This window comes from Galleria mellonella, unplaced genomic scaffold, assembly GCF_026898425.1.
Source record: "Galleria mellonella isolate WM207_F2 unplaced genomic scaffold, CSIRO_AGI_GalMel_v1 utg38, whole genome shotgun sequence".
Taxonomy (NCBI): domain Eukaryota; kingdom Metazoa; phylum Arthropoda; class Insecta; order Lepidoptera; family Pyralidae; genus Galleria; species Galleria mellonella.
This window is the reverse complement of record NW_026442090.1, coordinates 2,320,096-2,334,241: the sequence shown is the minus strand read 5'-3', so window position 1 is coordinate 2,334,241 and position 14,146 is coordinate 2,320,096. Positions and strand designations below refer to the sequence as shown.

Genomic DNA, 14,146 nt, shown 5'->3' with positions numbered 1-14,146 from the left:
CTGTACATAAGCTACCAAGCAGACAACTTTTGTACAAAGTCTCCCCCTCTGGTAAAAACTCACAAAATATGAAAGTGTAACACGCCAGACTTTAAGAATGGCAATATATTCATATATTGATTATGGCAAAACCAATTATTTTGATTTAAAAACCAAATTACTGAAAGGCTTATAATACAATTTTTATGAAACTGTATGAGTATATCAGATTAAAAAATTATGTCGCCAAATTGGTTTATAAATAATGGAGTTATAAAATAACAAACATAAAAAATACAATTGAATTGAAAATTCCTCCTATTTTTAAAGTCGATTCAAATACACTATTATATGTATTATGTAATATATTATATAAAGTCAAAAAAGTTATTTAGTTTCTAAATATGTAATTTTTTACAACATAATTTTATATGATATGAACAATCACGGTACAATTTATTACGTGTGTACTAAAGTTAATTTATTAACATTTAAAATGAATAATTATTAAATAAAAATATATGAAAGTTTCAAGTTTCGATTTACTATCGTATACAGAATCGTTTAACCTTCTAATGATACAGTGTGAACGGTGGAGCACTGGTTTATGCTCACATTTACATTTCACGTGCATAAATGTAATCATATTTTCGTCTCGTTTTTGTGATTCTGTCAGTATGTAGTACATTATACTAGGTTTATGATATAAATATATTGGTGTAACACTATGGATATTAATTTGTTTCTTTTTTTATTATAATTTTCGCGGTGCTGTTACTATGAAAAGGTAACATACAATTTTTTTTTCTCCTAATTTCGTTGGCCGGTGCCAACTCTTGCAACTGTAAGATTATTTGCTCTGTGATAGTGGTGCGCGAATTCAAATGATGTTGTTATTCAAATAATTAATAATTACTAATTTTTTAATCCCATTATTAAATTAGTTATATACTAATTTTCGTTATGAAATGATTTTACTAATTAGTAATCAATCAAAATAACAAAAACAAAGTCCTTGCTCTGTATTTACTACTATCAAGTCCGTTTCGCGTATCCATTACTACCACAGTATTACACCAATGTGTTGGTGATAACGAATGACAACTAAAAAAACCCACACGCGCGGTCATCTACATTCATTTAAACAGCGGTTACCTACTTTAATTTCCAATATACGTAATAAAAAACAGCGATCAACTATATTCCTTTCCAATACCAACCAGGTCTCTCAGAAAGTATTGCGAGAAAAAGTTTTTATGTATGTGAGACTGGCCAGTTATAATTTATTTAAAAATATGATTACTTATAAGTAAAAATAGGTACGTTATAAATTCAAAACTTCCCTCCACATTTTTTGCGAGCTAATTAAAATTACCGTATCTCATTGAAAAGTGGATTTGCGTCGAGAACATTTTCACGCTATGATTTTTTACGATTTTAAGTGTCGTCTGAAACCGGACGAATCGTACGATAGACTTCAAATGGGATTCATGGATGAAGGTCCTTCTAAGGCAACTGTGTATCGTTGCTATAAAGAATTTAAGCGCACTCGACTAACTTTGGGGGATGAAGAAAGAAGTGGTCGCCCTTTGACAGCTGTTACGGAAGAAAACGTGTTAGCAGTGAAAATTTTGACCCTAGACAATAGACGAGTTATATACCAAGAGATTCAGTATATACTGCAGATTGAATGAGGAAACCTTCACGAGATTCTACACGTGCATCTACGGTTGCGGAGGATAGTTTCACGCTGGGTGCCGCACAACCTCAACGATGTTCAGAAGTAGGCAAGGGTGGAATGATGCAATAATATAATAGATGAATTTGAAGCAGGCTCGTTTCGGCGTGTTTATGACATCGTTACAGGTGTTGAATGCTGGATTTATCAATACGATCCAGAAACAAAGCGCCAGTAGACGGTTTGGGTGTTTCAAAACGAATCAACGCCTACCAAAGTAAAGCGACCTAGAAGCGGGGGGAAGATTTTGATCGCGAGCTTTTTAATTTGACTGGTTACTTGGTGTCAATTCCTTTACGAAACCAAAGAAGCATTAACGCCGAATGGTATACTACCAAATACTTGGCAGAAGTTTACTCTGTTGTGAGCAACAAGCTACCAAACACAGGGCTCCGCGGTCTATTGCTGCACCACGATAATGCGCCCGCCCACACCGCAATCAAAACGAGAGACTTCCTAGACAGTACACCGGTCAAACTCCTGGGTCATCCTCCTTATAGCCCTGACCTAGCACTGTGTGACTTCTTATTTCCAAAAATAAAAAATCAGCTCAAAGGGATACAATTTTCGTCGCCGGATGATGCGCTTTCAGCGTTCGAGCAAGCTGTAAACGAGGTGTCTGCGGCGGACTGGAAAAAGTGTTTTGAAAACTGGTTCAGACGCATGAAACTTTGTATAGAGGCTGGTGGAGAGTACTTTGAAAAGATGTAATAAAAATAAATTTACCTATACAAAATTTTTTTAGGTGTCGTAAAACTATACTAAAACTACAACTAAAAATTCTGTTATCGAAAATTGGTAATTTTTACTAAATTATAAATTAGCAACACTTTTGCCCATTAACAAAAAAAGATGTGTGCGACTGAAGGACTTGTATTCATGGATATGGATGATATAAATAAAAAAATATTAATAAAAAGAACACCAGCGATCCAGTCGACTCAACTATGTTCGTATTGACTCGTACACTAAAAACAAGGCTCGTATATCAAGAACCACTAATTAATGAAATTGGTAGTTGAATGATATTAGTAGTCGGACGACATTAGTAGCTAAATGAAATTAGGTATCAAATGATTTAAGAATCATTCGAATAATCTGAATGAAGGGTTCAGGTGAATAAAAAATCGAATTAGTAAAGTCGCGCATCGCTACTCTGTGATTACGTGCTCTGTTTTATTTACTGACTTATTTATTTTTCATTTTTATTTAAAGTTCTAAAATTATGAAATTAAAGAAAACTATAATTAACTGAGAATAAAAGATTTAATATATTAGGTATTCTTGTTTCTAAGAAAATTTCTTATCTGACATATTTCGTATTGCAAGGAATGCAAGGTGTTTATTTAACTATAAATTTATTGCTGTTAAAGTTCAGTGAAAGCAAAATATAAATAATCTTGTGGAAATATCTAATAAAAAGAAGTCAAAATTATAAATTGCAAGATGAGAACTTGCAGAATTTGCCTTAAAATTGATGTGAAAATGTATTATTTGGGAGAGACCGAAGAAAAAAAATTTATTCAAGATTTATTTACACAACACGGTTACAATGTAAGTAACATGTGTCTGTAGCAAAAATTTAGCATTTATAGTCACGTATATGATGAATGGTTATTTTAGTGTTTTTTTTTTGTAAACACAATATTTTTTTAAAATTGCTGAACAGATTTTAATATATATTTGGGTAATGTAGAGTGAGATCTTGTAACAGATTTGACACAAAATTAATAATTAAATTAAAATACAGGTATTTTTTATGTAAATGTTTAGCTCATGATTACAGTAATTGAATAATGTATGATATGAATAGAACTAAGGATTTTAGAAGTGTGTAAAAATTTAGAAAACAAAACATTCATGGTTTGTTATCCCTATATTAGTATAGATTAGATATTCCAAGATTAATATAGATATAAATATATAATTCAAGACAAAATATCCTTTTTGATATAATTTGTAAAAACTTTTCAAGTAAGTGACTCTTGCTACTATCACTTTAATTATTAAAATTAAACAGTTTATTTAAGATATGGCATAACAGGGTCTAATTTGAAATCTCTTTATAGATTGATGTAGATATTTAATAGTGTAATGGGTTCTTATCACACTGGTCTAATAAAGAGGCTCATGTCTGGATGTTCTTGGTTGTACCTCCATAATGCTGTTTGTATTTTGGACTTTTATATTATATTCTTGTTTGTGGATCATGCAATTAGTTTTATTGGAGGACATTTGATACTTAATTATAATGTTTATGATTCTTTATGCTAGTATCTGTTGATTGTGCTAGGCTTTTTTATGCAACTTCAAATAACAAATTCTCTCAAAAAACTATAACGTTTGTCAACATTAAGTAATAATAATTCGTCAACTGTTACAATTCATTCTATTACAATAGTCCAATGTCAATAGATGCCAATGTCAAATAATAATCGCATACAAGTAACAAATACAATAATATATGGATTTAAATTCAATTTGTACAATATGAGTATGTCACAGCTTACATATATGTCAAGTATGATACACTAAACAAACAAGCTGACATCTACCTATTAGATAGTAATATAATGAGTTCATGGTTTCCCCCTTTCATTATCATTCTTGATAACTGTTTTATGCCTGCTACATAGACATGCTAACAGCTTGGTAGCAGAGATATATGAGACAACCCTATCTTTGCAGATGACTTTTTTTACAAAATCATTCTTTAATGAAAGGTTGATTTATTAATAACTTTAAGTTTACTGTTAAAATTTAAATATGCTATAAAAGGTGGAATTAATCTAGTAGCTTTTTCTACCAGTTAAACTTTAGGATGAATAGTAAATCACAAATGTGGTACTTCATTATTAACATAAGTAATGATAATAATAGATTTATATTCAATAATAAATGTAGTATAAATAATTGTAATAACATAAAATATATATAAAATTAGCTTTTAAGGTAACATTATTTGTTTTTGTGTACTTTTTAATAGATGTGTCTTAATCAGTTTCAGAATTTAGAACAGCCTCATTATGCATGTTTTGAATGCATAGCTCTTCTAAAAAAGACTTATAAATTTGTGAGCAGAGCATTAAAGGCCCAACATGTGTTAAGAAACATTTTTGAAAATCATAAAAAGGTTAATATTTTTGCTATTCGTCATGTATGATTTCATTTACCAAATACGGATTGTATTATATTTATAAACCTTATTTAAAGTTAGTAAGTTGTTTAGATTTTTGTATCTTTATTTATTTATTATTATTTATATAATATATACATATATTTCCCTTATGGGGAAGGCTTATGATGAGTATGCAGTTAATGGCTCATATAATAATAATATATTGGATTGTTATTATTTTGTACCTCAATTCATATCAACAAAGTGAATTCTGCATCTATCATATGTGATTATTAAGGATACTTTTGCCAAGTTAGCCTACAAGTTAATTTGTCATTGTTGCTTGTAATCAGATTTATATATTTAAAATAAAAGTCTTAATAAAATTGAAGTTATTATCATTTCAGGTGACATTATCATTACTTCAATCTATAAATAGAGAGGAACATGGACTTGACTCAAGTCTGAGCTGCAGCATACCAGTATTCACTGATGTTGATGTCACAAATGAATGTAAAAATGTACCAGAAGTTAATGTAGAAAAATCTCTAGTTGAAATTAAAATAGAACCATTTTCACCAGATGATGAGTGTGATAATACAATTGCTGAAAATACAGAAGATTTTATGGCAATAAATGAAAACAGAACAAAATACTTTGATGAAATATCAAATAACAGTAATCTTAATAGCTCTGCTGAGGATATGTTTATGATGAGAAATAAATCAATAAAGAGGGAAGATGATGATGATTTTCCACCAGATATAACCTATGATGGAAATAGGCATATAAAAAAGGAACCAGAAGACGTTGATTATGAGCCACATATGATATATGATGCCAGCAGTAAGAAAAAAGTAAAAAAAAGAAAATTGAGGGTTTATCCTATGAAATGTGAAATGGTAAATAATGTAATATATACTCGTCTTATTTACGACTTTGTTTCTATGAGCAATATAAATTGATTGGCCAGGATAAAAAGTAGTTTGTCTATTCTATGTAACTATAAGGGAGGTCTTAGTTATAGTTTATTATTCTTGATTGATTCTGATATTACATAAACCACTACAAGAAAAACTTTTATCCTTAAAATTACTATATCTTAATACATTAGATCAACACAATAATTTAGTTTTAGTCAAAAACAAAATAAAAATTTTCAGTGCAGCTACGAGATACAGAAGTCAGCGGATCACTGGAAACATTACTTGTTTACACATTCTGCTAAGGAGTATCCACATAAGAAACAGAAAAATTACAAGTGCTCTTTGTGTGGCGTTGGTAAAAATGTATGTTTTGTTGTTTTTAAATACTATATTATTCCACAATACTCTTACACATCTTTATATACACAGATACGGCTAGTTCTAATAAAGTTTAATAAAGATATTATTTAGTCTTATTACCATGTAATATTTTTGATATTTTCAGAAAAAAGGTCAATTACAAGAGCACATGTTAATTCATGGCGAGAAAACATTTGAATGTCATATATGTCACAAGATGTACCACACAAAGAGGTATATGGCACGACACTTAAAAAGAGTTCATGGCAATGTGAAGTTGATATGTGACTTTTGTTCGAAGAGTTTCGCAAATAGGGTGGATATTGTACGGCATATTAGGGTGAGTCAAATACTTGTACTGCCATATAGAACAATTTTGCCATCCATAGACAAGTGGCAATGTCAATGCATTCATTTTAATAGCATGTTCATGAGACAAAAAGTGATAGCAATGTCCTGTTGTCTTGTTTTTCTTCATGTGTGTGATAACTAAAACGCATCTACATTTCGGCCCCTTGTTGCCTCTATTTCGCTTTTTGTCATTCACTATTTATTTTTCTGTGTACATTCACTCATTCATTCATCTACTACTACATTTGTTGGCCATTTGTCTAATGGGACTGTTGTGTTATCATATAATTAGTTATATTATCTAATATCGAATTATGTTTTATTTATAGGGATATATACAAAACTAATTATTAAAATGCATTAATACTGATATTGCACTAAAGATCTGGGGAGATAAAAACACCTTTCTGTACATAAATCATAATAGATTTTACTGTGTATAATCCACCAACGTAAATGTGTAATTGTCCATTAATATTACGCCTTCAGCGCGGGAGTCCCTTTGCACTTTGTTGGTTTTGCATCGGAAGTCCTAATACAATTCATCACATTTACATTTATAAATAATAATGTTATATTACAATGGTATGAGTGTATACAGGTCTGATGGATAGAATATAGCAGTGAAATTATAAAGTATGGGCACCCAGGATATTGTCTATGGTGCTTTTCATATTCATATGTAACCACTTTCCATTTGGTCGATAATAAATTTTTTTTTATTCACGTAAACTTAAAGCATTTTTGAATTGTCATTTTTCATGAATAGACAATAGGCCTAGTTCAGAATGCAATTTCAGCTTAGTAGAACAGGCAAGAAACCGAGTTGATGTTTTTTCAAATGAATAATTTATTTGCCATTCCTCTTTTCATTAATATATTGTAACGATCGCCGTATAGGTTCCGGTATAAAATGGACCTTCCCTTCCTTTCCCGTAGGTGTGGTAAGAGGTGACTAAGCGAGCTTATGGTGGAGGGATGGGCAGCAGCGTCCCTTTTAAAAGATATGTGGAAGCCTTACTGCGGTTGCCAACCCGCCTGCCAAGCGTGGCAACTACTGACAAAACTCCCTTTATGGGGAAGGTTTATGTTCAGCACTGGACAGTTAACGGCTGAAATAATAATAGTAATTGTAACGATAAATATCATCCTTCATTTTTTACATAGTTTTTATATTTTATTTTGCAATGTACAAAATGGTGAACTTAGAAAGTTGTTCTCATGATCTGGTTGATTATTTCAGATACACACCGGTGAGAAGCCATACAAATGTCACATCTGTGACGCTAGGTTTGCTATTAAAGGTAACGTCGGCATCCATATTCGTAGCAAACACCGCACTTGGCCAATGATGGAAACCAACAGTACAAATAACATTTGTAAGGATAACAATCGCAAAGGAAAGAAGTGAAAGTAAATTATCAAACATAGTCTGTGATTGGTTTATTTTAAATTTGATTAATTACTCTGAGGTCTGTCATATTTGTCTTTGGAATATTTATGACTACAATGAATTGTCCACAAAATATGTATATTAAGGGTTAATATGCAATGTGCATTTTTAACCGCGTCTTGCATATTACTCTCTAAGGCGATAAAATCGATATATACATACGTAGTACAGATTATGTTCAGTTGTATGTGGTAAGAAATGTCAAAATTCACAATATGGATACACACCCTGAGGGAAGTCATATTGTTTTGTAGATTTGTCACTGCACCTATTGTTTAGCCAACTGTGGTGAGTCACGTCGACGTGCATTCCTCGCTCGAAGATCATTCACCCATTATGATTTTCATATTTCAATAATATTTTTTTTTATCTGTCTCTGCAAACATTTGGGTGTTTTTATTATATATTATATATATTATTTGAGGCCTTGTTTAAGACCACATCTTTGTTATTGTTTATGAAGTTGGCAATGTCTGAAAATATTTTTAGAGCCTAAAACATTTATCTAAAGACAGATCTTACATAAAATTCCCACTTCATTAATGCTAATTTCTAAAATTATTAATTTTCATGAAATTTTGTAAATGTGCATTTTTTATTTAATTTGAGAGATTGGATAGGATAATTTATTCCGATGAAAAAAATGGACCCAGTTTTGTTAGTTTTACATCAAATCAAGTTTATTAATGTATGAATTTTGATAAATTGCATCTGTGACTGGCAGATAAATCTTACATGGTATCTATTTAATTTTTAATGACTGAAGTCATTAGAAATTGTATGCAATGAGGTTATAAAATTATAATATTAATATGATACTTTACCAAAATTATTATGGCATGGGCCATCGATAGTTTTATGTAAAGCAGTTCTGATTCAATTTTTCAAAGCAGTCGTCATTGTTTTGCCTTATCCCATTTATTTAGGTTCAGTGCAGTATGTCTTCATCATTCATACTTAACACTTTCATTTACCAACGCATTTCAGACATGACTCAAATGATGAGAATGTTGATGTACTTAAATATTTATAATTAAATAATAAAGTGTACAATGAAATTAGTTTTTTATTTTGCTAAACTCTTTTAAATAATTTTTAAATAAAGTCTGTGTGAAATTGTAAATAAATTAATAATGGCTATAATCCTTACTAATATTATAAATGTTAAAATGAGTTTATTTGTTACCTTATAGCGCATTAATAGTTAGGGCATCAAATCACTATGAAATTTCTATTCGCGAAATTTAAGAAAAATAAATTTGAAAAAATGTCAAATGAGCATGGAGAAATTTGACAAACGGTATAATAGTTTATAAGCACAATAAAATATATCAATAAAGGTAGTAAAACAGAGGGCAGGTAGTCAAGTGAAAGGGTCCGAACTGCCAGTATATTTTATTTTTATTTTATAATTTTTTGTGATTCGGAAAAAAACTATTTGACATTTAGATAAAAATTATATCTTTACCAGATACCTGACCTATCTGTTAAAATAACGAGCCATTTCGGAATAGAATAGATCGAATGCATATTTTACAGCGTGTTGCTTGTTGTATTTATAACATATATAATATATATGTTTTTCTCAAACATGCTTGGAAATGTGAGCATTATTTCGACAATCTTCTTAGAGATAAATCAAAATTGCCGTACTGGCCAGATAATGCGGGCAGCGGCCGGCAAAAGTTGTATGAAAATCCATTTCTGTCGTGTTTTGCGGCCAGATAAATTACTATGTAAACTCATATCTGTCTTGTAATTTAAAAATGGAATGACCTTTTACTTCGAAACATGGCTACCAAGGAGGTAACTAAAAAAAATTTTATTTAAATTTTGAAGTGGCTTGCAAATAGCTGTTTATTGAAAAAAAAAACAATGGAGCGTTATAGTGCGTGAAAGATTATTATTGTTCGTTATTCGTCATTGAACTTAAAAAGTAAAATTGTGTTTTTGATTTCCGCGCATTGTTTGAGAAATGTACTATACAAGCCTTGGCCACAATTAGGCATTGATGGACTCACGTATGTGTCCCTCGGCTACGCCTCGGCCCACTACGACAAGAGTCGAGACTGCTCTTATTATGTATCTATACAATCACTTAGAACTATCGGTGCTATTAAATAAATAAATAAAATATAAGGTATTTTATAACTACTACAACCCTCTTTTATTCAAAATATACATAAATACCAATAAGTATTATAAATTTATAGCTACTTTATGAAGTAAAGTTTTCAAATTTAATGGATTTGTTGCATAGATTTATAAGAACTTTTTTACTTGTAGTAATGCCGGTTTGTTTTTTTTTCAGTGTCAGTGAGCTCAGTGTCAGTGTCAGATTGTCAGTGTCAGTATTGGTAATTAGTGTCATGTTAATAATAGTTGAAGATTTCTGTAACTTTTTGGTTTTATTTTATAATAAATTTTAGTTACTTATCTACGTGCCTATTGTAATTGAACTGTAATTTACCCTGAATTTTTTATTTTTACTTAAATCAATAATATAATTTACATATATAGAGCTATAATATTGCATTCATTGAGGTTAAATACCTAACCAGTGATTTATGATTATGTGTTTACGTTTCGCAAAGTAAACCATAAAGCCGGTATCCGTATACGATATAACTTTTTTTGTATACTCTAGAAAATAATACTCTAGTTACAATGAGCAGTAAACCGAATTCAAAAAGAACTATCTACGTCGGTGGCTTAGCAGAAGAGGTCGATGAAAAAGTTTTGAATGCGGCATTTGTACCTTTTGGGGATCTCGTTGATGTTCAAATACCGCTTGATTATGAGACAGAAAAGCACAGAGGCTTTGCTTTTATTGAATTCGAGAATGCGGAAGACGCGGCTGCTGCTATTGATAACATGGTTAGTCATTATAATTTATATTAGTTTTATTTCAAAAACTCATGCTTCTTTTGCCTTGTAGTTTTTTTTTGTTAATGAATGATAATGGAATGATAACACCGCATGTGCTATCGGTATACACTAGTGAGGCGCCAGTGTAGGATGATAGATAGGACAAAGGAGGTTAGTTCGCCACAATGGTTACACAACAAGGGGTACCAAGAGGAGGTTAAGGTATATTGCTAGCAATGGGGTTGCTAATTGCCTCATTACTAACAATCCCTCCCTAGTACCTGTGTATGGCCGTTTCAGTTGGAAGAGTCTGAAATCAAGTAGAATGGCATTGATATTATGCCATTCTATTTCATATGATATTATAAGTAGAATGGCATAATCCTCAGGAATGGCCATATATGAAGGGTATTATGGATATGGCCCTGTTTTTGCCTTTGGGCAGCGGTTATCATTTTCAATTATGTGGGCCATCAGGTAATCTGTCATTCCATATTGCATGTAAAAAAAAAACAATTATAATTATCACATTAACCCTTTATTATTTCTCTGCATAGTTCTCTTATAAGAGGAGTATGTAGGAGTATGTACTTGAATATTTAAATATTTGTTACTCAATTACATTTCAATGGTTTAATAGATTTAAATCAAACTTGATATTTATATACATTTATAGGTCATATCTTAGATTGAAGTATAAGATGCCATAGGACATAGTTGGTTTATGTATAAAAATCTTTAAATAAATGTTTTTAAAATTTCAGAATGATTCTGAACTCTTTGGTCGTACTATAAGGGTAAATATTGCTGCTCCACAACGCATCAAAGAGGGGTCCACCAGACCTGTGTGGTCTGATGATGCCTGGTTACAGAAGCATGCTGGTGAAACACTGCCTATTGCAAAAGAGAAAGACGGAGAAGATGGTGGTAACAAGGAGACTAGTATGGAAGTTGAAAATGTAAGAATGTAATATTATTAATAAATTATTAATTTAATTTATTAATACATACACATTTCTTTTGCATATTATAGCCCATATAGTTTAAGAAGGGCTAGGTCAATAAAACTATAGACAACATTGCTATTATTAAACCATTGCTTAAGGACTCAATAAAATGTTGCATTATGATTGACTTCATTTTCAAAAATCTCAATATAGTTTTTATAGTAAGAATCTGTCACTCCCACCATTTTTCACAGAAAAAATTTTTACACAAAATTTTTACTACTTTTATGATGTAGGCATCTAGAAATAATGAGAAATTATAATAATTTATGTAGGTTTATTATTATTACCAGAGGGAGACTTTGTACGAAAGTTGTTTGCTTGGGCACCTCTGTCCCATTCATGTTTCTACTATGAAGCAGTTGTGTTTGCATGGCTGTGTTTTGGTTTGAAGGGTGGGATATGGCAGTGAAATTACAGGGCACAGAGGAATAACACCTTAGTCCTCTGGAATGGCAATACATGGGCGAAACAGTATACGCTGTTATGTCCATGGTACTGCTTATGTCTATAGGCGATGTTTACCACTTTCCATCAGGTGGGTCATAAGTTTGTTTGTCATTCTAAGTTGCATAAAAAAACATGTAGGTGATTCTGTATCAACTAGCACTATTATTAATGAAGTAAGGATATTTACTAAAAGCATTTTTATATAATATAAGCTGGGAAATATAACATACATATATAAGATAGTTTAATCTAAATTCTATAGAAATAAATAAAGTAATAGGAGGTAACTAATATGGCTATGTTTCTAGGAAATAATAACAGCACCGAAAGAGAAAAGGAACCCACAAGTCTACTTTGACATCAGTGTGGGCAAGCAAGAGATTGGCAGGATAATCATGATGCTTCGAGCAGATATAGTGCCCAAGACTGCAGAAAATTTCAGAGCACTGTGTACACACGAGAAAGGATTCGGGTACCAGGGCAGCAGCTTTCATAGGATCATTCCTGATTTTGTATCCTTTTAATGTCCTCAATGATACTTTCTAATATGTTTGTTATATATGTTATAATGCAATATGCTGTTGGTGTTCCTATAAATAAATATTATTGTATTTATAAAGTAGAACAAAAATTTTGCAGTGATTGAAAATCATTATATTTTTTTTTTAATTCAATATGTTAAACAAGCCATTCCAAATTGCAAAAAGTTGATGTTTGTATAACTGGGTTTTTCCTTATGTTAGGAATATTCATTCACACATTTCATTTGAAAATTTAACCTTTGCGTGGGAAGAAAGTATAAAATAACATATCCTTATAAAACCGTTCAGATGTGTCAAGGAGGTGACTTTACAAACCACAATGGTACTGGAGGGAAATCAATATATGGACGGAAATTTGAAGATGAGAATTTCAAATTGAAGCACACTGGGCCTGGTATATTAAGTATGGCTAATTCTGGACCAAATACAAATGGATCTCAGTTTTTCCTGTGTACAGCTAAGTATGTATTTACTTTATACTAATGATAAATGATGATGGTTCAAAATAAAAAGTAAAATAATGAGAGTGAAAAATTTTTCCAACCCATATTCCAAAGGGGCAAATATTCAGTTGTAGAATACTCCCTTAAAGGGATGCTTGAGGTCGGTTTTCTTTGACTCATGACAGTTGACCATCTAAGGAGTTTTTTTTTATACCACTGAGGTGGCAAACAAGCATACGGCCCACCTGATGGTAAGCGGTTACCGTAGCCTATGAACGCCTGCAATACCAGAGGTATTACGCGCGCGTTGCCGACCCTGAAGAAACCTCTTTACCCCCCTTTTGAAGAACCCCATGCTGTTCATTAAGTTCATTAATTTCTGTTATTTCTGTTTCAGAACTGACTGGCTCGATGATAAACATGTAGTATTCGGTCACGTTATGTCGGGATTGGACGTTTTAAAAAAAATGGAGAGATATGGTAGTAAAAGCGGGACAGTGTCGTCGAAAGTGATAATTAGTAATTGTGGAGAATTATAATGATTTAATTAAATCGTTGTTTTATTAAAACACAAGTAAAAAGACATTGCCGTACTGTCAGTAATAAATAAGGTTGCCCCGCCAGTGTATACCGTTATCGTAGGGCGAGAAAGGATTGGTAATGGGAATTAATAGTACCATTGATAGCAATACACCCTGTCAGATCGACCTCCTCGCGGTTCCATTAGAAATTATCTTGATGCCCGTCTTTTTTTTTATGGGTGAAAATGGTATGGTAACCTTAGGAATGGCAACATGGGGGGGGGGGGTATCATGGGCGAAACAGTTACTCTGTTATGTCGATGGTACTACTGCTCATGTCTATTGGCTATGGTTACCACTTTCCATCAGGTGAGCCGTCAGCTTGTTTGC

General features: G+C 31.7%; 2 protein-coding genes across 2 annotated transcripts; both read left to right on the top strand.

The window, feature by feature from the left end:
* Positions 1–2,841: 2,841 nt before the first annotated feature.
* LOC113522484 (zinc finger protein 765-like) lies at positions 2,842–8,976 on the top strand. The gene is made up of 6 exons (XM_052897883.1): positions 2,842–3,271; positions 4,719–4,850; positions 5,243–5,737; positions 5,999–6,124; positions 6,267–6,461; positions 7,716–8,976. The coding sequence occupies exons 1-6, from the start codon at positions 3,164–3,166 to the stop codon at positions 7,881–7,883; spliced, it is 1,224 nt and encodes a 407-aa protein (XP_052753843.1). The 5' UTR covers positions 2,842–3,163; the 3' UTR covers positions 7,884–8,976.
* Positions 8,977–10,276: 1,300 nt separating this feature from the next.
* Positions 10,277–13,787, top strand: LOC113522485 (peptidyl-prolyl cis-trans isomerase). Its single transcript, XM_026908176.3, has 5 exons — positions 10,277–10,802; positions 11,558–11,752; positions 12,559–12,762; positions 13,081–13,253; positions 13,633–13,787. Exons 1-5 carry the CDS (start codon positions 10,593–10,595, stop codon positions 13,772–13,774), a joined length of 924 nt encoding a protein of 307 aa, XP_026763977.1. The 5' UTR covers positions 10,277–10,592; the 3' UTR covers positions 13,775–13,787.
* Positions 13,788–14,146: the final 359 nt, after the last annotated feature.